The 21,199-nt window shown below is 47.3% G+C and overlaps 1 protein-coding gene across 5 annotated transcripts in view; it reads right to left on the bottom strand.

Annotated features, from left to right (window-relative positions):
* The window catches only part of ARHGEF7 (Rho guanine nucleotide exchange factor 7), a 116,413-nt gene extending 95,832 nt beyond the window's left edge, over positions 1-20,581 (bottom strand). For 2 of the 5 annotated variants that reach the window (XM_005488010.4, XM_014267703.3), the window contains exons 1-2: positions 5,414-5,619; positions 5,237-5,323 (exon numbers count right to left, since the gene is read on the bottom strand). Coding sequence is in view for 2 of the 5 variants with exons in the window: in XM_074535949.1 (XP_074392050.1) it covers positions 5,237-5,323; positions 20,234-20,398 (252 nt within the window). In the remaining 3 variants the exon portion in view is untranslated. Of the gene's footprint in view, positions 1-5,236; positions 5,324-5,413; positions 5,620-20,233 lie in introns of those variants that run through there. The other 3 variants (XM_074535952.1, XM_074535949.1, XM_074535950.1) reach the window with 3 other exon arrangements.
* Between the last annotated feature and the right edge of the window lie 618 nt (positions 20,582-21,199).

Here is a 21,199-nt window from a genome sequence, read left to right on the forward strand (position 1 = left end):
CACATGGCACTTTGCTGTAAGTGATATCTAAAATATATTCAGAATAGTTTAGTGAACAAGTAGAAATCAGAGTGGGAGTTGGGGGGAAGGAATACAGTAGACACATCTTAATTAAAAGGTACAACTTTTCCCCTTTGAAAAATATACCAATAAAATCTCTGCCTCGAAATAAAACTTCACAATGTGCAGTCCATAAGCAAAGAATGGTAACTTTAAAATATTGAAATTCTGGAAAATATTTATGACATTTAAGAATCATGAAGGCACTTGGCAGCACACCTTCTGGGATAGAAATTCATTATGTTGGAATAAACCCAGGAGCAAATCTAAGGAATATTGTTCTTGACAAAATAAAGATCACAGTCTGAACAAGGGCTGAAAGGATACGTAGATGATTTAATTTCTGTATCATCATCCTAAGAGTGGCATGAAGGTCTTCAGTGCTAGAAACCTATTTACTCGAAATTCATTGGCAAGTGAATGTCAGCCAAGTCCATGCACATTAGCAGCACAGCTCTACACCTTCCTTATACAAATAGGTCTTTGAAAGTCAGCTGGCAGAATACCTTTCCAAGCCCACACTGGCAGTAGGATTGTAGCCATAATGATCTAAAGAAGTGGGCAAGGCTCAGGGGAGCGAAGCATCACCTAACAGATGAACTGCTGTGTTAGGTGTGGGTGTGAGGGAAGCAGACAGACAGGTTCCCTTGCTCCCCTGAATTACCTGCTCTAACAGAGTGACACTGGCACCCATCACAAACTTTTCCCCAAGGCTGGAGCTCCATTATAGCCATTTAAAGGCATTTGTGTATCTTGATTAAATCTTGAGTGCTATGAATTTTATTTTACAAATTTGCATGCAGTGTTCTGAACCTTAAGGGCAAATCCCTCTTGTTCAAGAGATTTTATAATACACAAGCACAGGATCTCACACTGTGTAAGACTGCCAGGTTTGCTTCATTTCTTCTTTGGTCAGTTTATTATAGAAATAAACTCCTGGGCTTGGCATTGCTGCCTCTGTAATAAAATGACCATCCTTGAATCCTAGAGGCAAGCAGGTCTCTTAGCAGGTAGAGAAAGGGTTCTCAGATCCATGGCTTGCCTTTTTCCATTGAGCAGTTGCTATCTCATCCATCAGTATAAAAGTCAGAAATACAAAGTATTTTTGAGCTAAGAAACCTGTTAACATTCAGATAAGCAAGCATTAATCTTTTATTTTATGAAAGCCAGCAAAAAACCCCTGCAAGATGCTACTTACGGAATTTGATCACACAGACTGTGGCATTGTTCACAGGATATGTCAAACATTCTGCCCTTTAAACAGCAGATACTAACATGGTTTTCCATTAACCTATTTTTGTTTATTATTCTACATTCAACTGCTCCCCCAACAAACTTCACTGCTGTTGAACTATACAGTGATTTCTCCAGGGCAAATGCAAGCTGTCAAACAGCTCTGGTCATAGAACAAGAAAAGACAGCATTATATTCAGGAAGCTCAAGCTCCTTTGAAAGAAAACAAAACTAGAGTAACATGACACAGGTACAAGATAATCACAATGGCAAAACTTGCTAGGGCTCAGGTAGAAATAAGCCATCACTTTTTCATTTTTCTCTCCTTTGCAAGATTTCTGTGAAAGATATACCTGCAGTGAATTCCTTCTTACCTATACATATCCACCACATTCTTCTAGAACTGAGCCCCTCAGGTACAATAAGTATGTAGGACCCTGTTTGGAAAAGCAGGTCATGCTCCTCAGAAAGGAGTACAGTTAAATGTCTTCCCACCCAAAGAGAAAACTGGGTGAGAAAACAGCCTTTAAAGCAAAAATAGCAAGAACAGTAGCTAGCAAATATCCCATTTGCCTAAGGAAAAGGTGCACAGTAAGATGTGAACTGACAACACAGGTGGCTGTTCTACAGTCCTCTCCATCTATACAGACATTCAGCAACAGCACTGAAGGCTCAAAGTAGAATAAACTACTCAACACCACAATTATTCTAAGGATGTACTAATGGCTTTCAGAAGGGAAAAAATATGGAAATTCAGTCCCTGGTGGAGGTCTTAGGAACATTTTTTCATTAATGGGTCTCAGTTCCTTGTATCCGCATACAAGAAAACTGTGTTAAAAATAATTTTTAAAACCCAATACTTGCAGCACATTCCTCTGGTTATTTCTGGAATTATGCTTTGCTGTACAAAGATTGCTGCAAGCTCCAAATTAAGTATTCTCTTTTCTATGGAAAACTTAAATATCAAAAAATACTGAGGGGTGTGGGAAGGGAGCCATTGGTTTCCTCTGAGGAACAGCAACCCTCCTCATTAGAATTTGAAATACCCTTTCTGAATGTTTTATTATCTTTCTAACAACCCAAACTTACTGGGAAGCAAGAGGAAGAAAACAAGAACAACTTTTAGACACCAGCACTTTTCCAAACCAACAGATTTTCTCATCTCTGCCCGTTATTTTACATGTAGGAAAGCAACCAAAGTTATCACATCCCCTAAAAAAGGGATCTGCAGATGAAAGCATCTCTAAGAAGCCATCTACTGCTGTGCAGCTTTCCATTAACCACAGCAGTTTATCAAATTCTGTTTATCAAGCTCTGTAAGTCTCCCCTAAACTGGAGACTTACAGAGCTCCAGCAAGGAAAGGAATTCTGACATGGCTTCATAAAAACACACCACCACTGCTTCCAAGATGAGTTCAGATCTGGGAGCAAAAAGTGCTTGTGCAATGCTGATCGTGGGCTAACCGAACCACTACCACCCTTTCAGCAGGCTCACAAAATCACACACAGAGAAATCATCTGATCCAACTACATATAATTCACATTCAATGTGAGGCTCAAGCACAACCCTTATAAGTCACAAAAATCTCCACATTGTGGAATACTTATTAGGAAAAGTACTACATTAGTGCACAGAATAATGTCACATCTCCCCACACCACCCTAGAGCTTCCTCTGATACCCATACTGTCCAATTTTTTTTATTGTTTAACATACTAGATACACATCTAACCCTTTGTCAAATATTTGTACTCACCACTAACTCCTTGTTAGCTCATCTGCCCTCTCTGACAATATCCCCTAAAGCGGTTGCAGAGATGCTCCTCACACTCCGTGCTCGACGCAATCCCTACCCCCTGGCTGAGGCTCAGGAAGCATTACACAGACCCTGCACAGGGAGCTGTGGCATCTCCCCAGTTCCCACGGTGAGGAAGCTCAGATTCTTCAGGGCTGACTCACACCTAGTTAACAGAGGGAGGGGAAAGAGCCCAGGAGTAGCGGATGGCCAGGAGGCCCTGCCAGCTGCTCCCTGGGTGAATCCAGGCTGCCATTGCTCTCGTCTTTGGCCACAGTTAGGGGCTTGGAAAAATAAATGAGAAAACAACAGGGAACAGACAACGTACAAACCATAAATACACACACAAGAGCTCCACAAGCCCAAGCATTTGTGCCCCTTCTTGCCAGCTTCTGAACTCTCTGGTAGCTTGGGAGTAATTCCTGTTCCAACATGCTGAGCTGGAAGCCACTGCTGCCAGTTCCCTCCACTAAGAAAGGTGTTTCCGGCACTCTTGCTGAGAAGCCCCTGAGGCCAGGTTAACAATTTGACTATTCCCAAAGATACTCAGCCTCTCAGCAAAATTATCTTTTCTTTCAATCATTTTTCTTCATTTTCTCGGCACCCCAAGGAAAAGAGCTGACAAAAGCTTTTTGCAACTAGAAGAGACAAAACTGCAACACTCTGACTATTCCCAGCCTGTCACAATTGCAATGGCTTCAAGCTTCGTGAGAGACCTGAAAAAGGAAATTAGTAAAGGGGAGGAGACTATATTAATGTCATTTTCCCCCTCTTTAACATTTACAACACTCAATTTATTTCTGCATTGAGATCAGAAGTACCTCCTCCCCAGTTCATGAATATCTACCACCTGAAGTTCAGATCTGCTCACACTCATGAACGTTCAAAGCATGAAAAGCTCAATGTGGCCCTAGAAAAGACAAATGGGCGTGACAACTGCTCCAAAGCAAAAAGAATGCTTGACATAATGCACTGTTAACCCCAAAACCTGGTTTCTGAGTATTTCAGAACTTAATTTGGTTTTACTCCCAAGAAATCCTAAGGGATTTTCTATGTATTTGGCAGGGAGAAGGGAAGGAAGGTAAAAATGGAAGGGCTTACAAGAGGAGTGCTAAAAGCAGTCTTAACTTCCATCTTTATCCATGAGGGAACCTAAGATAAAGGGCAAGTCCTGCAAGTATCATTTATTTCACTAATGATACTTCACTGTTTAGAGGCCTCAGGAAAGCAATCAGAGTCTTTTTTTAATGACATTCAGTTACTGCCTGGCAAAATCACAGGCAAGACCAGAGGTACCATAAGACCCTACAAATTAATTAAGGCAAGACTACATTAATTTAAGTCCAGAAGCACAAGAAACCAATTTTTCCACCCAAAAAGAATGTCTCCAAGAACTGAAATGACAATACCTCTCACTTCCCAACGCAGAGAAGCTGAAACCTGTTTTTAATCTCATCAGTTTCTTCCCACACGCCAACATCAAGTAAACTCGACAGCAGTATGTACTTGCTATAGCTAAATATACCAGCAATATTCGAGAACCTAATTTGCAACCCTGCTAACACACGTTCAGAAAAGATGGCAGTTTGCAGGGCTTTTATGTAACGCAAATTTAAATAGAAAAAACAGCACCTGCCATTTTCTTCAATTAGCATTTCGCTCGGTTGTAGGCAACTTAATTTCTCCAAGCCGACCGCTGTGCTTCCAAAGCGATTCCACGAATAAAGCGGACACAACGTACACGTACCGAGAATTCACTCGGACGGAGCAGCAGTGGTTTCAGGCGCCCCGGGGCCAGGCAAACCCCGGCCCCGGCACTCGTGGCTGCAGTGACACAGGGACGGGGCGCGCCCTGCCCGAGCAGCGGCGCGGCCCTTCCATGGGCAGCCCTTCCCTTTCCCTTCCCTTCCACGGGCGCCCCTTCCCTTCCCCGAGCGTTCCATCCACGCGGTCCCTGCCGGGGCGCGGCCGCCACCGCGCCGCATTAGGCAGCGCCCCGACAGCCCCGGCTTCCCCGCAGCCCCCCGGGCCCGCAGCCAGGGGAGGGGCGGCCGCCACCATCTTGTCAGCCGCGTCCCCGGGCACAAAAGAAGGGCTGGAAACTCCCCGCCCCCGGGAACGAGCCGGGCGCCCCCAGCCCCGACTCACCTCCAGGCGCAGGGAAGCACCGCAGCCCCGCAGGAACTCGCGGATGTTGCTCAGGCACTCGCCCTCCGTCCGCGGCTCCGGGTACACCTGCAAGAGAAGAGGCGGGCGGCTCAGCGCGGGGAGGAGACGGGACCGCGCCGCACCGGAGCGGCGTCCCCCACCCGCCGCTCCCCTCACCTCCCGCTCCCTCCGCAGGCAGCGGCGCCGATCGCTCCCACTGGAGGCTGTGAACCGGGAAGTAAACACGGAGCACAGGAAATGGCGTGCGAGGGCGGGGGGCGGCGGGCAGGAGCGCGGGCAGGGGTGCCCCGGCCAGGCGCGGTCGCGGGTGGCTCTGCCCCGGCGGGGCGGGCGGAGGGAGGAAGGGAGGGATGAGGGAGGCGCGGCTCCGTTCGGCCCTGCCCAGCCCCACTCGGCCCTGCCCAGCCCAGCCCAGCCCCGCCCCGGCTGCGGGCGGGAGCGGCCCTGGGCCTCGCCGCGCCGTGCTCCTGAATTTTTCAAACTGCTGCTGCACAGACCCCGGTGCTGTGGCGGGTTTGGCTGCAGGGCGAGCGCCCAGCGGGCAGCCGGGGACAGCCCCTGCTCGGGACAGGCAGTGGCCGCGCCCGGGGCACAACGCGCCCGCCGCGGGTGGCCGGTGCCGCCCCTGGGGCTTGTCGGTGCCCTCGTTGTGGCTCCGGTCCGCCCTTGGGTATCGGTTTGCTAAAGGGAAATATATGAGAAATGCTCCGAAGACCTCCGCGGGAAATACCAGCGCCCGGAGTTAATAATCTACCAATTCCAGGGTCTGATGTTAACAACCTTTATTTGTGGTTTATTAAACAGCCCCTTCTCACCCCGGAGGAAAAACATCTTCACACAGAGGAAACCCTTGACTGAATCTAAGACAGTCTTTGTCAAGGCAGCCCTCTGCTCTCTGCAGCCGCACTCACGGTGCCTTCAGCTCAACCTCTGCAGACCCCAAAAGCAAAGTGTAGCCCTTCTACGGAAAAGCAGCCTGCCCCAAGAGCTTCAGGGACGTGGCTTAACCTACCGCAGCTTGACTAAATTCTGCGTGCACATAAGCGTCGTTTCACAATACATTCATTGATTTCTGTCAAGTAGTTTAGCAAACAAATCATTGCCCAAACTGGACACCTGGCTCTGTCAGAAGGGGAAAGCCTGCACAGAAGTGCACTGGCAAGCCGCTGGAAACAGAGGTGTTGCAACACACGGTGTCACAGCCTTTGGTCATGCCTTACACTCACAGGAGGTTTTGTTACACGCATGTGTGCCAAGGTTACATAAACTCACAGCACAATCCACCTGCATAGCACTGGGAACTTCACATAAGGTTGACTCCAAACATTCTGTCAAGCTGAAACCAAGGCAGTGCCTTCCCACAAAGATACCTCTGACCCACAGAGGCACTTTTTGATACAGAATTATTACCACAGAGGTAATTTTTGATATCACAAAAAAGTGACAGCATGACAGGGTGAGCCTGGCACAAACAAATTTAAAACACAAGTCACTATCTAAACAAAATTCAGGTGAGTCTTAAATGAAAGCCACTAGTCTGTAATACAAGGAATTTGATAATGATATGAGTTGAAAAATCTTCCTTTCCTCAAGGAAAGGACACATACACACACCCTCCAAACTCCTCAAATTGTTTGGTACTATGATAAATCACTGTGGCTTAATAACTCTTTACTACACTTAAACATAAAGGGAATCCTAAAGAAGCCCTATGGAAGGACTACAGGCCAAAAGATAAATTCACTAAGTTTGAAGGACACAAGAGGTGAGAGAGCCCTCCTGAAAACACCATGACCTTCATGTCTCTTCCTTGAAACACTTTTTGATTACTCTATTAATTTATTTCTTAATTCTAGTAAGAAATCTAAAGCTATCATGCCAACATCCCTTGTTAGAATAAAATGCTGGGAATTTTTGCCATGTTGATGCTTCTAGTATGCTCTCTCCTATTTGTTCTTAATATTTACACAACAATGATATAATTACAATTTATAACTGTTTTATCTTAAACTATTAACATAATAACTGGGGTTTATCTCCTTTTACACGTGCTACTTCATTGTCTCTTTTTGGTATCCAACATTTCCTTTTTCTCTTCTTTGTTCATCAAGGCCTCTTTTCATTCTGAGAAACCTTAACATTATTCTGCTCTTCAAACACAAATAATGTCTCCCAAGAAATCACAGTAAATCCAGGTTTCTCTTAAAAGAAGCAAATGTCTTGTCTCATAATGTAATCCACATTAACACAAGATGTCCCAAAGTCTCCAACAGATTAAAGTCCATAATTCTAAGAAACCCAGACATGTACTACCACCTCATAAGAGACTGCACATAATTCATAAAAGACTGAACAATAACTGGAAAAAAGAGGCCAAAAAACAAAAAGGGGGAGTTATGGGGAAGAAAGGGGAGAGGGTAAGGAGAGACATGATTAGAGAAAGGCAACAATTTTCAAATGAAGATTAAAGAAACAACAAGCAAAGAAAACTCAAACCCAGCAAATTGTTCCCTATCAGGTCTAGAAGCTTAAAATACATGCCAAATACACCACTGAGACCTTAGCCCCACCAGCACTCTAATGCATGTTTTCAGTTAAAAATCATCTTCCTCAAAACAATAAAATAAGTTACAGTAAATCTTTAGAAATGTCATTTCTTCCTTCAAAACAAGGGAAAAGACTTTGGAATGATAAAAGAAGCAGGGTACATTTTCTCAGCTCTGTAGCTGCAAGCATTTTTATACAAGAGAAGACAGAAGCATATGGGTAAAGAATTTAAAAATATCTTTGCATTTGCATTCTGCTAGAAGTGTAAAGTATTAATGATCCCATAAAATGAAGAAAATCCATTATTTACCTGGAAAATCTTAATGTGATTTTGGTAACCTTCTCCTACAGACGGCTGAGAAGCACAGTAAGGGACCTGAAGAACAAAACCAGCCCTGTGACAGAATGTTGAAGTGCAGTTATGTGGGCCAGGCCCGTGATAAAATCACACATATGGTACATGATATCCTTTATAGCTACAGGAAGCTCAGGAGCATGACCTCTCATACAGATCACATTTATAGCCTCACAGACTATTCAAAATGTACCAGAACATCATGCAAGCAGACCACAGGCAGGTAAGTCCTAGTCCACCTGAAAGACAGCTAATCTGTACAGAGACAAAGGATAAATAAAAGTAGGGTCATATTCCCAAATTGCTTAGCTTAATAAAAAGTAGGTTGCATGTACATAAGGCCAGTGAAATAAAGAGGTTATGTATTTTCCTCTCTAATATTTGCTTCATCCTTTTCCTATCATAGACCAACACCATTGGTTCATTAATGGGGTTTGTCTGCTTCTTATATGTATCCACAGCTCTTAGTACAAAGAGGCCTCAGTGTCCAACTGGAACTTCTGTGTGCTCTGGTAATACAAATAAAAAAGGGTAATAGTAATTAGAAAAGACAGGGATTCCAGAGGGGCATGACAAATTCTTAATTAGGGACCAGGGTGCCACAGTGGAATCCAAAGAGATGAGAGGAAGGTAATATGCAGAGCAGCCACTGTTTAAACCACTTCTTTGTGGTTCAGGGACAGGTTCTGATTAAGATTTAATCTCTTGGGGAGCAGTGCTAGAAACCACAGCTAGTTCAATGAGGACACTTATGTGATGCACTGTAGCTATCAAGGAGCAGAGTACATTTCCCACTGTCCAGAAAAGGTGGGGAATAATGTGCAATGCAAATAGATGGTACCTAGTTAAATGTTACATCCCTTTAGATCAGTTTAAATCTATGGTTTTAAACAACATAACAAGTGAATAAAAAAAGGCAATGCAGAGAGGCTGCATCAGGAAAAGGTATGACGGGATGGTCTTAGAAAAAATGAAAAAGGCCACTATTAGTTCATTTGGACAGGGAAATTATATGAAGAAAATAAGCAAGGAATGTGTATAATAATGAATAAATTTTAAAAATGACCAAGAAAACCCACAGTTCTTTGATTCTCAAGTAAACATGAGACATTAATTAAAAGTAGTAGACATCTTCAGCTATATGTATGGGAAATCAGCTGTTTACTTGCATTCACTGCTGAACAAGTTGACAAACTGTGTCACAGAATGAGAAGTGTACAAGGCCTTTATATAGAAACTGGAATCTACTAGGTAGAGTGAGTAAGAACACAGTTCCTACCTGCAAGTTACATCAATCATTTATCTAGCACAACATATAATAAGTACAACAGGGTTTACTACATAAGAAGCCTATCTCAGTAACTAAAAAGCAGAAACTAATAGAAAATGTAAACTAGCTGCAAACTAGTAGCCACATTCAGCAGACACTTAAAAACATCCTGTTCAGGTGTATGGCTGCTCAAACCTGAAGTTCAAAGACTGAGCCCTTAAATAGGGGGAAATCCTTTTCATCCTGCCTGGACCCTTTTATATCAGATTTCCCTTGCAGCACAGAACAGTTCTCTTTCCATGTTTCAGAGCACCTTGTACACACAGAGCATTACCACAATCTAATCAGTAAAAATACCATAATTGCACAATGCAGCAAAGCTAACAAAAGGCTCCTATTGATCACATTCAGTCCCACAGCAGCTGTGTTTCCCTTGCTTCCAACCCCTTTGACTGGTCAAGGGCAACTCATCTTCCAATGGGGCAAACACCTCCTGCACAACCACTAAAGGTTGGGATTTGTTGCCAGGGTTTGTGTTCAGGGACAAAAATGAGATTAAAAGCATGATGAGGAGGAAGCCTGGCCATTCCCACACCAGCCGGGGTGGTGAAGCTGCAGGAGATGAACTGTGCAACACCTTCTGCCGGTTCCTTCCCTGCCAGCTGCTGCCTCCTGCCTGCACCTGCACCCATGCCCAGCAGGGCCCATCCCTTCAGCATTCGGGTGTCCTGCTCTGTCCCAGACCACTGGCCCTCACAAATTGCCAATGTGAGGCACAAATTTGCGAGGCACAAATCCCCTGGGGATTGTGGGGATGGAAAAGAAAGAGTGGCTACACAGCTACACAGAAAGACATCCTCTGCTTCTCGAGGAAGCATCCACTGCTGGGGACCAGTGGCAGCTGCAGCACTTCCTGCACAGTCAGTGAGCAGCTGGGCTGACAGGACTGCAGATGGGAGTCCCCTGCTACTCCCAGGACAGCAGGAGGCACAGCTGCACTTCTAAGGATCGCATCTTCCACATCTCCAGTAAGGAGCACTCTGCACTTGCGCCAAATCACTTAAAGAACTGCACATCTTACTGATGGCACATTAGCAGGATGGTATAGCTAAACTAAAAACACAGATCAGGATTCTCAACAAAGTGCAGCTCTGTTTAAAATCAGGTGTCATGACAGAGACCCAGACCTTAGCATGATACAGTTTCTGCAGTAGCTGTAGCTCTTTAGCACTGACTTTTCCCATCCTATAAAAAAAAAACAAAAAAACCTGCAACCCACAAACTTTTCAATAATAACCTGCACAGCAGCCAGCATGGACTACACACCTGTATTTTGGCTTGAGGGAACCCATGCTCTGAAAGCACAGCAAGCAGTCAGATAGACAGACACAAAGATAGTAAGAGCTAGATCCAGCAAAAGACTGAAGCTCCTACAGGTCATGCACTAAAATTTTTTTATGTGCTGAAATTTTACCTTTCCACAACTCACCTAGACTCTGCATACAATACAAAGAGGAAGGGAAGTGCCTTATGATATGCCCTAAAATTCTTATTTGCTGAAAAGGATACCCAGACACCAAGACACAGCAGAAGGTAAAAGCAGGAATCTACTTAGTGTCCCAAACTCCAGTCATCTCCTAGACTTACAAGAGTCCTTTGAGTGTCATTTGGAAGAACTCTCTGAAAAGCGGTTAGTGTCCATTTTTTATTAACAATAGAGCATAAAGGTTCCCAAACCTCTTGCCCTTGGACACCACTACTGGTGACAGCCACAGAAGGAGCTCTTAGATCCCATCACCTCACTCCAAAGCCACCAGCATGACTAGCTCCACATCTGACACTCCTCTGCTTTACATCCTACATCCCCACACCAGTCCCTGTATTCCATCTTTCCATCTCTCCCACCTCAGACCACACACCACCACCTTCCAAACCAGCAAATGCAATCCCACATTTAGCCACACGAACGTAACCCACCATCTCTTCTTTACTGCCCAACAGGCCACATCAACTTCTCAGCCACCACTCTGTGCTCCCTCAACCTCCACTTTGCTATGCTATCTGAAACCAGGAGCACTTTTAGCTGGCTGAAGACTCCTCCAGCTTTTCTGATTTTTTTCCTCTGCACACGTTCAGAAATGCTCCTCTGCCTGACTAGCCATCATTAACAGTGACCTACATTCAAACACACAAATGTTCTGCTTTAGCTGCTTCATTTCTTTAGTGTGATAGCCCTCAAAATGTAAGTTCAGCTAAGTTTGCAAATGAAATGTGTAGTTTGGTTAAAATGGCAGCCAGGTCTTGTGGCAGCCTTTATAAATGGGACCTTATGCAAAAATTAGAGCTGCTTTTTTCCATTAATCTGCCCTCTAAAAATGACTCTGTAAAACTGATTCAGCTGTTTGAGTTCATCTTTTCAGATGTGTACCTGAATTAAATAATATTCAGGAAAACAGTACTTCTTTTTCCTTGCAGTAGAAGTAAAGTACTTTTGCCACTTCCCTTCGACCCTGACTAAATTCCCATCAACGTACATAGACTCAAGTTGCATCAGGGAAGGTTCAGGTTGGACACTAGGAGGCTTTTCTTCACAGAATGGGTGATCAAACATTGGAATGAGCTGCCCAGGGAGGTGGTGGAGTCACCTTCCCTACGGGTGTTTAAGGAAAGACTGGATGGGGTACTTAGTGCCAAGGTCAACTTAACAAGGTGGTGTTCCCTCAAAGACTCAGTGATCTCAGAGGTCTTTTCCAACATGATTGATTCTGTGATTTTGTGGAAGTCTATAACTGACTTCCATGAAGCAGGTTTTAACCCAGCCCTAAGATACAAACCCTGCAGTCTAAGGGCACCAGGGTAGTCCGTATGGTACTTTTGTTGTCTCAAGTTTCCATCTAATTTTTATACTTCAGACAGCAAACATAGGTTGGCACATGGCATTAAGAAAATGAGAATGCCATGCACATAAAACTTACAAGCTGTCTTTGCAACTGCTATTAGGAGCCTTGAAGGTCCCCTGCTGTGGCCTGAGCTAGGCAGGAGTCCTACCAGAGCACATGGACAGGAGTGTGCCTGAAGGATGTGATACACACACATAAGAGAGCCTGGCTGCAGCTGCAGCTGTAATCTGCTTTCCCTTCCTTCCTAAAAGCTAAGAACTAATATTCCTAATTCCTGTGGTTTTGCTTATTTTGTTGCTATTTCAAAGAAAAAGAGGAAATCAACTAGCATGCAACTGACCCCAATCCCAAGCAGCATCCTCAGCCTCAGGCTGCAGAGCTCCAGGGGTGCCAGTGTTAAGTGTCCACAAGAAGATGTGTATTTCCCTGAAGTCAGCACGTGAAAAAAGCCTGGTGAAGTGCAGCTCCAGGTGTGGGCTTGGCAGGAGCTGAGCCAAAGAGATTCCCCTGTGAAGGAAGGCAGGTGGGGAAGGGTTTTGCCCCCCTTGTCACGTAAAGCCTGCAGTGTTTGCTGTGGAGCATCGCTGTTCTGATGCAGCGCAAGCTCAGGCTTTGGGAGTCCAATCACTCAGGGTTTGTTTACACTGGGAGAGCTCTGCTGCTAGATATGCTGGCAAAGCTCCTCAGTGTGGATGTAACATATGCCAGAGAGGGAATTCCTCTGCCAGTCTAACAGTACCGCTTCCCCCAGTGACATTAACAAAGCCAACAAAACCACTTCTCTGTCAGCACAGCTGCACCAGTGGGGGGTATATGATTTTTACTGCTTTCCCCCTCCCCCCACCGCATGAAAATATTCCATAAGACTACCAAAGCCCTAGAGAAGGGATGGATTCTCTTCTGGGCAAGCTGCCAACATCATCCAATAGCACTCACTGCAGAGCAGGAAAATGGAGACCTGTATTAAATGCACTTAGACCCAAGCAGTATTTCATTGACCAAGAAGGGACAGGGGCTCTGCCCACGGGGTGTCAGTGATCCATGATGAGGAGTGGCACCAAGGAAACCTCCTGCAGGTGAAGCTGGACACCCCTGCTCAACCCCCCACCACAATTACAGTGCTGAGGCACTGAAACAGCTGCCCAGATGAGTAATGGGTGCCTCATTCCTGAAGTGTTCAAGGCCAGGCTGGATGGGGTCTTGAGCAACCTGGTCCAGTGGAAGGTGTCCCATGGCAGGGCTGTTGGAACTAGATGGTCTTTAAGGTCCCTTCCAACTCAATCCATTCAATGGTTCTATAACTCTGGTGGTGGGTAATGGCAGCAATCACATCATACTGAGAGATGTGGAGAGAAAATGGCTTTGCTCTAGGCAGCAAAGTGAGGGAGAGAGCAGAAGTGTCACACTGGCTGAGGATCAGGGAGTAAAGCTCAGCCAGCCAAAGTGCAAGACACTGCTTCCTTGATGCCAGCTCACAGTATTTTTGCAAGCCCTGTCATGCTTCAAATGTTTTAAAGTTACAGCTCTTCAAATCACAGCCGCTGAATAACAAATAATTTAAATTTTTATTTAAGGAAGATGTATATTGAATTCCCCTCAGTGATTCATAGCCAGATTTTAATAATATATATGCATACTATATATAATATATATAAATATATATATGTGTGTATGTATGAAAACCCTTACATACATACCTAGTCTTCAAACTTCAATTTTAAAGCCAGACTTCCAGTTTTCTAAGGCTGGAATTACAACCTTAAACATTTTCAGCTGAACAGTGTGGTGCCACCAGCCACTAGCATGCAGTGTAACCAGAGGGGAGCGTGCTGGTGGCATCCCCACAGTGCTTCCTTTTCTCCATACACACACACAGCGTTTGGAGGATAGCCTGGGTAGCAGTAGCGCACCTGAGGGCTAATGTTTTCCTTATCCATATTATGTACAGGCATAGAAAGAAAGCATATAAAAACTGTGGAAAAGGCATTAATGAGAGTAAGAGCAGCAGAACTACATTATTTTTCCACAGGTTCTCACAAAAAACAATTTAATCACCAACAGTTTCCTTAATTGCCCCCTCTTCTCAGGATCTGGCACACCCTTATTTAACTCAGTCCAGATCTTTATGCACTGACAGAATCTGGTTTTCAAGGAAAAAAGCAGTGCACATAGATACAAATCCTCTGCTTCCTCAATGAGCACCGGCAGACCGTATTTCTTATCCCAGTTGCCAGAATTCCAGAGCCAGTACACAGACAGGAAAAGCAAGGGCATTCTCCTTCAAAGCATTCCTGCATCCCTGCTCTCACAAGGCAGTAGGAGTAGCACGGCCAATGACAGGTCTGTAACAGGACCAAATAATCCTACAAAGCTCACTCACAGTATCTCTGATGGGAACAGCATGTATTCAGGGAAAAGGCACTCCAATGAGTTTGTTTGGGATAACTTTTCCCCAGGCTCTCGTCCTTGCAGTGCTTCCCCCCTGGAGCATCAGCAGTGCTCATACACACACCAGCGTTCCCCGAGCACGCAGCCATGGCAGGCACACCTGTCATGAATAATCCTGGATTATTCTTGCCAGAAGCACAATGATCTCCCTGGGAGGACTCTTGCTGAAGGAAGGGAGCATATGCACATTGAAATGCAGATTTGGCTTCCTGTCCTGTGATGACCTGCTGCTGCTGCTACACACAGCAACCACAATACCTTCCCAACAGATTTCAGTGAGCAAAGGCAGAACAGCCTTTGGGGTCAGCCAGGCAGACCCAAACAGCCTCACCAAGGCTTCAGGGTGACAACATCCTGCCAGAAGAACTTCCAAAATATTGGTTGCTCAGGGCCAAATAGCACCTGGAAATTTCCACCTTAGGAGTAATGTCTGCACTGCTGCTGGGATGTTCTCAAGCTCTGTCTGGGCTCCACATTCAGCTCCCAGTCAGCGAATATACCTTTGCAAATATACTGGGCTACAAAAATCGTCACTTGTTATTAACTCTGGGTCCAAAACACCTTTCCTTTCTTCTTGCTTCGCAACACGTGAAATATCATGTTCAGGTCACACCTTGTCACAACAGGAGAGAAGTATACTTAGCCCTGATATTTATGAGTGAAATGAGAGATAAGTGAGCATAAATCTCCCTTTGCCCGAGCCTAGGGGCACATGCTCATCATGGGGACAAGGCTGGTGACATGGCTGCCACATGTGGCAGCCCAAACCCTCAGTGCTTGTGCTCAACACAACATTTCATCTGCCTTGTGAATCACAAAGGGTTAATTTATTCCTAAATCACAATTCAGAATGCCTCATTTAGCCAAAGACCTCTCTCATTAAAAAGAGAATCATACAGATGTATGATGTATTTGTACAAAGATCTTAATCTTTGCTGCCATCAGCTCTGGTACTACCCAATTAATAACCAAATTAATGTCAACGCCGGTACCCAATCCCCCAGAGGGAATGGGGATGCCGTTTCCTTTCGGCCGTGCACCAGGTCTCATCCAGCAGGAGGGAGAGCTGTGCGCGTTTTCCCGGGCCGTGCCGCCCGTCTCCCACCTCGGCGCGGCGGGAGCAGCCGGAGGAAGCGGCTGTGCCGGCTCAGCCTCCCCCGCGCAGCAGAGCAGCTCCTGCCCTGCTCAATCCCATGCTCGCTGCACCGCCTGGGGATGCTCCATCGGACACAGGGGCCCAGCCGCACACCCCGCTCGCTCCGTGCCCCGCTCCGAGCCCCGAACCAGCCGCGGCCGAGCCCTCCAGCAGCCCGGGCCGAGCGGGGGCACCGCGGGCTGTCAAATGGCCGCGGCATCGCATTGCCCGATGCGCCTTCTGCGTTCTCCCCAAAAAAAGAACAGAGCCGTCCTCAAAACGACGCTCTCTGTCGAACAGCTGACCAAAAATAAAAAGTACAAACAAAACTTAATGGAGCGCGAAGCCTCATATGACAAGGAAAATTCCCGCTCCAATTCTGATCTCTGTTTACAACGTTGAAAGTGGGTCAAACTGGTCTGCGATGGAGGAATCTGTTTGGAAAATGATCTCTGAGAGGAAAAGCATCTAAGCGGCAGACAACTGCACTGCAATGCTTCCACGGGGATCCCTTCCCTGCCATCAGAGTAATTCAGTTTTACCACACAAGGCAGAAACCCTCTAACTTGAAATTATGGCTTTTTTATTCAAATTACTTAAATTCAGCAGTTCCCTGTCTTCTGGAGCAAATCAACTAACCATGTTTTAGCATAGATCTCCATGCTTTAAAAAACGAAGACAGCTGGGTTTGGACAGGGTGGAGGAAGCTGTTCTCGGTTTTGTTGGTTTTGCATTTTTTTTTTAATAATTGCCCTCACTTTTGTTCATTTCCAGCGTTCAGGATAAGGTTATTGTGCAGTACCATCACATTGCCTAACCCAACTATTTTGTTTTACCCTGTCATGGTCTCTTTCAAAGTGCAAAGGGATGATTATGACATTAAATGGGAGCCCAAAAAAAGGAACAGTCTGTAACAACATTACTGTTCAAGGTATTTTCATACTGACTTAGAGAAATCTAGTCAATTTAATATCTGTCCTTTCCTGTTCAAGATAGAATATGATTGTAATGTAAACAAATTCAGCCAAAACTTCCTGGCAAGAAGCTCTGTAGGTTGCTCTGTGCAATGCTGGTATACAAATACACAGCAATCTAAAGAAAGAATATACTAACCAGCCTTGAAACCCACTAATTTGTTTTATCGACTTATGAAAATTCTGTTCTTTGACCTTCAAGTGCTTGATTCCTTTTATGGTCGCACAATCTTTATTTATTAAAAATCTCCTGCTAATTACTCTCAGGGTACCCAGAGGCTTTAAAAAGCACAAAATGCCAAATAATGTATTACTACATTCCTGTATATATTGAATCCTCTTTCTAATCTGTTTTTGAAAGAAAGAAATACATTTATAACATTTTCTAGATAACATCTTTAAAAGAACCCCAAGCAGATAAACATTCCTTCATATTTATATTTTGTAGTTTTTTTAATGTTCTCTTTGGTTTTAGTTACTATTTTGTATTTACAGAAAAATGAGCTCTGTAAGTCTTCAAAGTGTCTGCTGATGTCAGATATTTATAGAAAGTTATGATCTCAAATGATTTTAAGGACTGAATCAGTCTACATCTGTGGGACATCCTTGTATCTTTTAAACTTCAAAAATGTCCAGTTTAAACTAGAGACTTTCAGGGCAAATAAGGAATAAAAAGGCTCACATTTTAAATGCACTCAATATAAAAAAAGTAACAAAAAGTAATGGCCAAAAAGACTTGGAAAAAATACCATGGCACAGTAAAGGATGTAAATTTTATATCTGTTTACTAACAAACAAACAAAGAGAACAAAGTAACACGGAAACAGCTCAGACATAACATAGATGAGAACATGAAAGAGGTATGGACTATAAATTATGAGTCTACAGAAAAAAATACTAACAAAGTTAGATGGAAAAATGAGTTTGAGAGACATCTATGAATTAGAAAGTGCTTTGTGAATGTCCCATGAAAATAAGAACAGTTACCCTCACAAAAGCAAAGATAGCCCTAAAAAAAATTTTTAAACCACTATTTCTCCCCAGACTTACAACTAACAGGGATGGACATCCAGGGCCAGCAGGGATGTCCAGGACAGCCCCCTGTCCCAGCACCCTGCAGGACGCGGGGCGAGCTCAGGGCTGGGTGGCTGCGAGGTGCCAGCCTTCCTCCTGCCCTGCTGCCATCCCAACCCCGCTGCCATCCCAGCCCCGCTGTCATCCCAGCCCCGCTGCCATCCCATCCCTGCTGCCATCCCACTGCAAACCCCACACTGCTGCACCGTGAGTTCCACTGACAGCTCCTCGCACCCAGGCTGGTGTCCCTGCTGGCTGTGTGCGCCTCTGCCAACCCTCTTCTGCATGTGGGTGCTGTGAAGGGACCCCCGCCCGAACATGAGGGGTGTTTGCTCCTCTGAGATGAAAAGAGAGCTCTTCATTCAATAACCGAGCTGTCCCAAACTGTACTGTAACAGAGAAGCACATGAAGTTGGGAAACACTCTTTTAACACTTATTTCTGTTATGCTCTTTTGTTTATTTTGTTTTTTGGTAGAGCCTCTTTCCCAGATTGAGTGCGGGACCCCATTTTACTAGGCTTGACATCTACACAAAGGGGAAAGACCTTTCCTGCCCTAAAGCTCAGAACCCAAAGCCCAAGAGGTGCTCAGGGAGTGTGCCTGGAGCAGCAGTGTGGGAAAGGCTGCCAAAACCCTCCTCGGGCTTGGTGCCACCAGGCAAAAGAGCCTGGGGACAGGGAGGCACGGGCGGAGCCTGTCAGAGCCGGTGGATAGTTGGGCGGAGGAGCCCCCACTTACCCCCAGCCCCACGTCACACGTGTCACCCCGGACGGCAGAACAGGACATTTACCTGATGGCAGAACAGGACATTTACCTGCTCTGGAGCCCCACTCCGCAGCCCAGTGCAGTGAACAGCAGTTTGCACCTCATGTACCACCTCCACAAAAATACAGTCCCTTGGGAGCAGCGATATCCTCTTCAGCTCTACTGCCTGAACAGCCGCTTAGGGGAAAATGGTGGTGGGGAAAGCTGGCAGCAGCAGTGGCAGGGGCTTCAGCTGTCCCAGCTGGCCCCATGACCACCACGGTGGTCCCTGAGTTACCCACACAGCCACTGACACACTGTGCCCGCTCTCGTCACTTCCATCGCCTGCCAAGAGCACTGCGGGCTCCTGTGAGGTTTCCACATCCCCACATAACCTCCCAATGTACCTGCGGATTTGGGAAGCAGGAATGATCTACTACATCTGCAGAATGGGACTCCAGTCCAGAGCCAAGACCTCCACGCTACAGCACAACACAAAACAGTAACAACCCCAGGGAGTGGCAAACTGAAGAACCAAGGGGGACAGCCCAGCCCAGTGTCCTGCTGAGCTCATGGCACTGGTTACAACTTTGTAGGTCCGAGAACTACTTGAAATAGAGCCACAAAAGGTAACAAAAGCCCACTGTCAGCAGGTTCCAAGGAGTGGAGTACTCTGCCAACTGCAAAAGGTGAAAAATACGGTTTTATTTTCAAGCAAGAAGTCATCCCATCATCATAGCAGATGACCTTCATCAATCTTCTCTTCACTACCTTAGACTGGCACACGAGGAAAGTTTTTTGCCGATACGTGGATCTCCTGTGTGCACTACGTTATTGAACATCAGGTGAGACAACGGAACTGTCCCAAGTTTGGAGGCACAACCAAACCCCTCTCCCTCTGGCTGAGCTACGACAGGAATTACGTACGTACACAGAACACATAAAAGTTACCTGACAGAGTACATTTTCTTCAAACACAACGCAAACTAGAGCTGTAACGCGTTTGTTCAGCCCCCCCCCCAAAAAAAAGGATGAGATTTTTTTCCACAGGCTACCGAACAGTAAAAGACCCAAATAACGCTAAAACAGCCTTCAAGAAAACTAAGCATCAAACGCTAAAATGTCCTTCAGAGGCTGGAAAGGATGAGCTGAATCACCTCCCCAGTGAGGTGAGGCACCGGCTGTTCCAGCAGTTGCGTAGATAACTTTGCAGCCGGCTCGTGGCACGCAAGGAAGGGTCCACAGCGCACCCCCAAAATGAGCGCATCTCCCGCGCACAGCCAGGACTCCGCTTTGGCGAGAGGAGCGTTTGTCCAGCACTCGCACAACCGTGGCCCCTCAGGGGGAAGCCCCTCCAGCCCGGCCGCCGCTCCCCGCTCTCCCCCGGCCCCGCTCCGCCCCCCGCGCCCCCCGCCGCCCTCCCCGGGCCCGGGGTCCCCCCTCCGGCGCGGGGGGCGGCGCGGGAGGGGCCGGGGGCGGCGGGCCCGGCCGCACAAAGGGCGGCGGGGCGGGGGCCGTCGGGCACTTACTTTGTCTATGGTGCCCGGGAGCAGGCGGTCGAGCAGGCGGCACAGCACCACGCCGTCCTTCAGGGAGGATTGGAGGAAGCCCTCGGGGTCGGAGATGGTCTTTTTGGGCGACTCCAGCACGCCCAGGGCGATCAGCCACGTAACGGTCTGCTCCGCCGAATTCATGGCGATGGCGGCGGCGGGCGGGGGTCGCGGCGCCCCGCGCCTCGCGTGGGTTTTGTGTCTCCCCCGGCGGGGGCTTCAGGCGGAGGCCGGCGGCGCCGCCCCCATGTGAATGCAGATGACGACGCCCCGGCCCCGCCGCTACAGACACATGCAGCTGCAGTGCCGCCTCCTCCCCGCCCCCCTCCCCCCCCGCCGCCACCGCCGCCGCCGCCGCCGCGGCCGCCGCCGCCCCATGACATCACTGGCAGCGGCGGCGGGCGGGCCGCGCGCCCGCGGAGACCCGCGCACCGCTCCGCGCCCGCTGCGCGCTCCCAGGGGCGGCCGGCGCGCGCCCCCTGGCGGGCGGTCCGCGCCTCCGCGGGCGCGCAGCGGGGCGGGCGCCGGAGCCGGAGCCGCGGGCGCCGCCGGCCGCGGGGAAAAGTTGCGGGATGCCCCGGGCCCTCGTTTGCTCCTCGGACGGCGCCGTCGCGCAGAGAACGAGCCCCTACAAAGCCTTCGGCGCCAGGCTCGGGCAGACCGGTTTCGGACCATCTACCTCTGGGAGCACCGGCAGCGGGTTCCGGCCCGACCGGCAGCACCAACGCCATCTCTGCCTTTGCCCGCCGTTCCCTTGCACTGAAACGCGTTCGGGAACCCCGGCCCAACGGGCGGGCACCGGGGCTCGCCCCGGTGCGCGCCATTCCCGCCGTGCGCCTGCCGGGATGCTCCATCCCCGGAGCGCCTCCCGCCTGCTCCCACCCCGATGGGCTGCGGCACCGCCTGGAAGCCAGCGCCAATACTCAGTACTGTGAAGGCTAACCT

This window comes from Zonotrichia albicollis, chromosome 2 (assembly GCF_047830755.1).
Source record: "Zonotrichia albicollis isolate bZonAlb1 chromosome 2, bZonAlb1.hap1, whole genome shotgun sequence".
Taxonomy (NCBI): domain Eukaryota; kingdom Metazoa; phylum Chordata; class Aves; order Passeriformes; family Passerellidae; genus Zonotrichia; species Zonotrichia albicollis.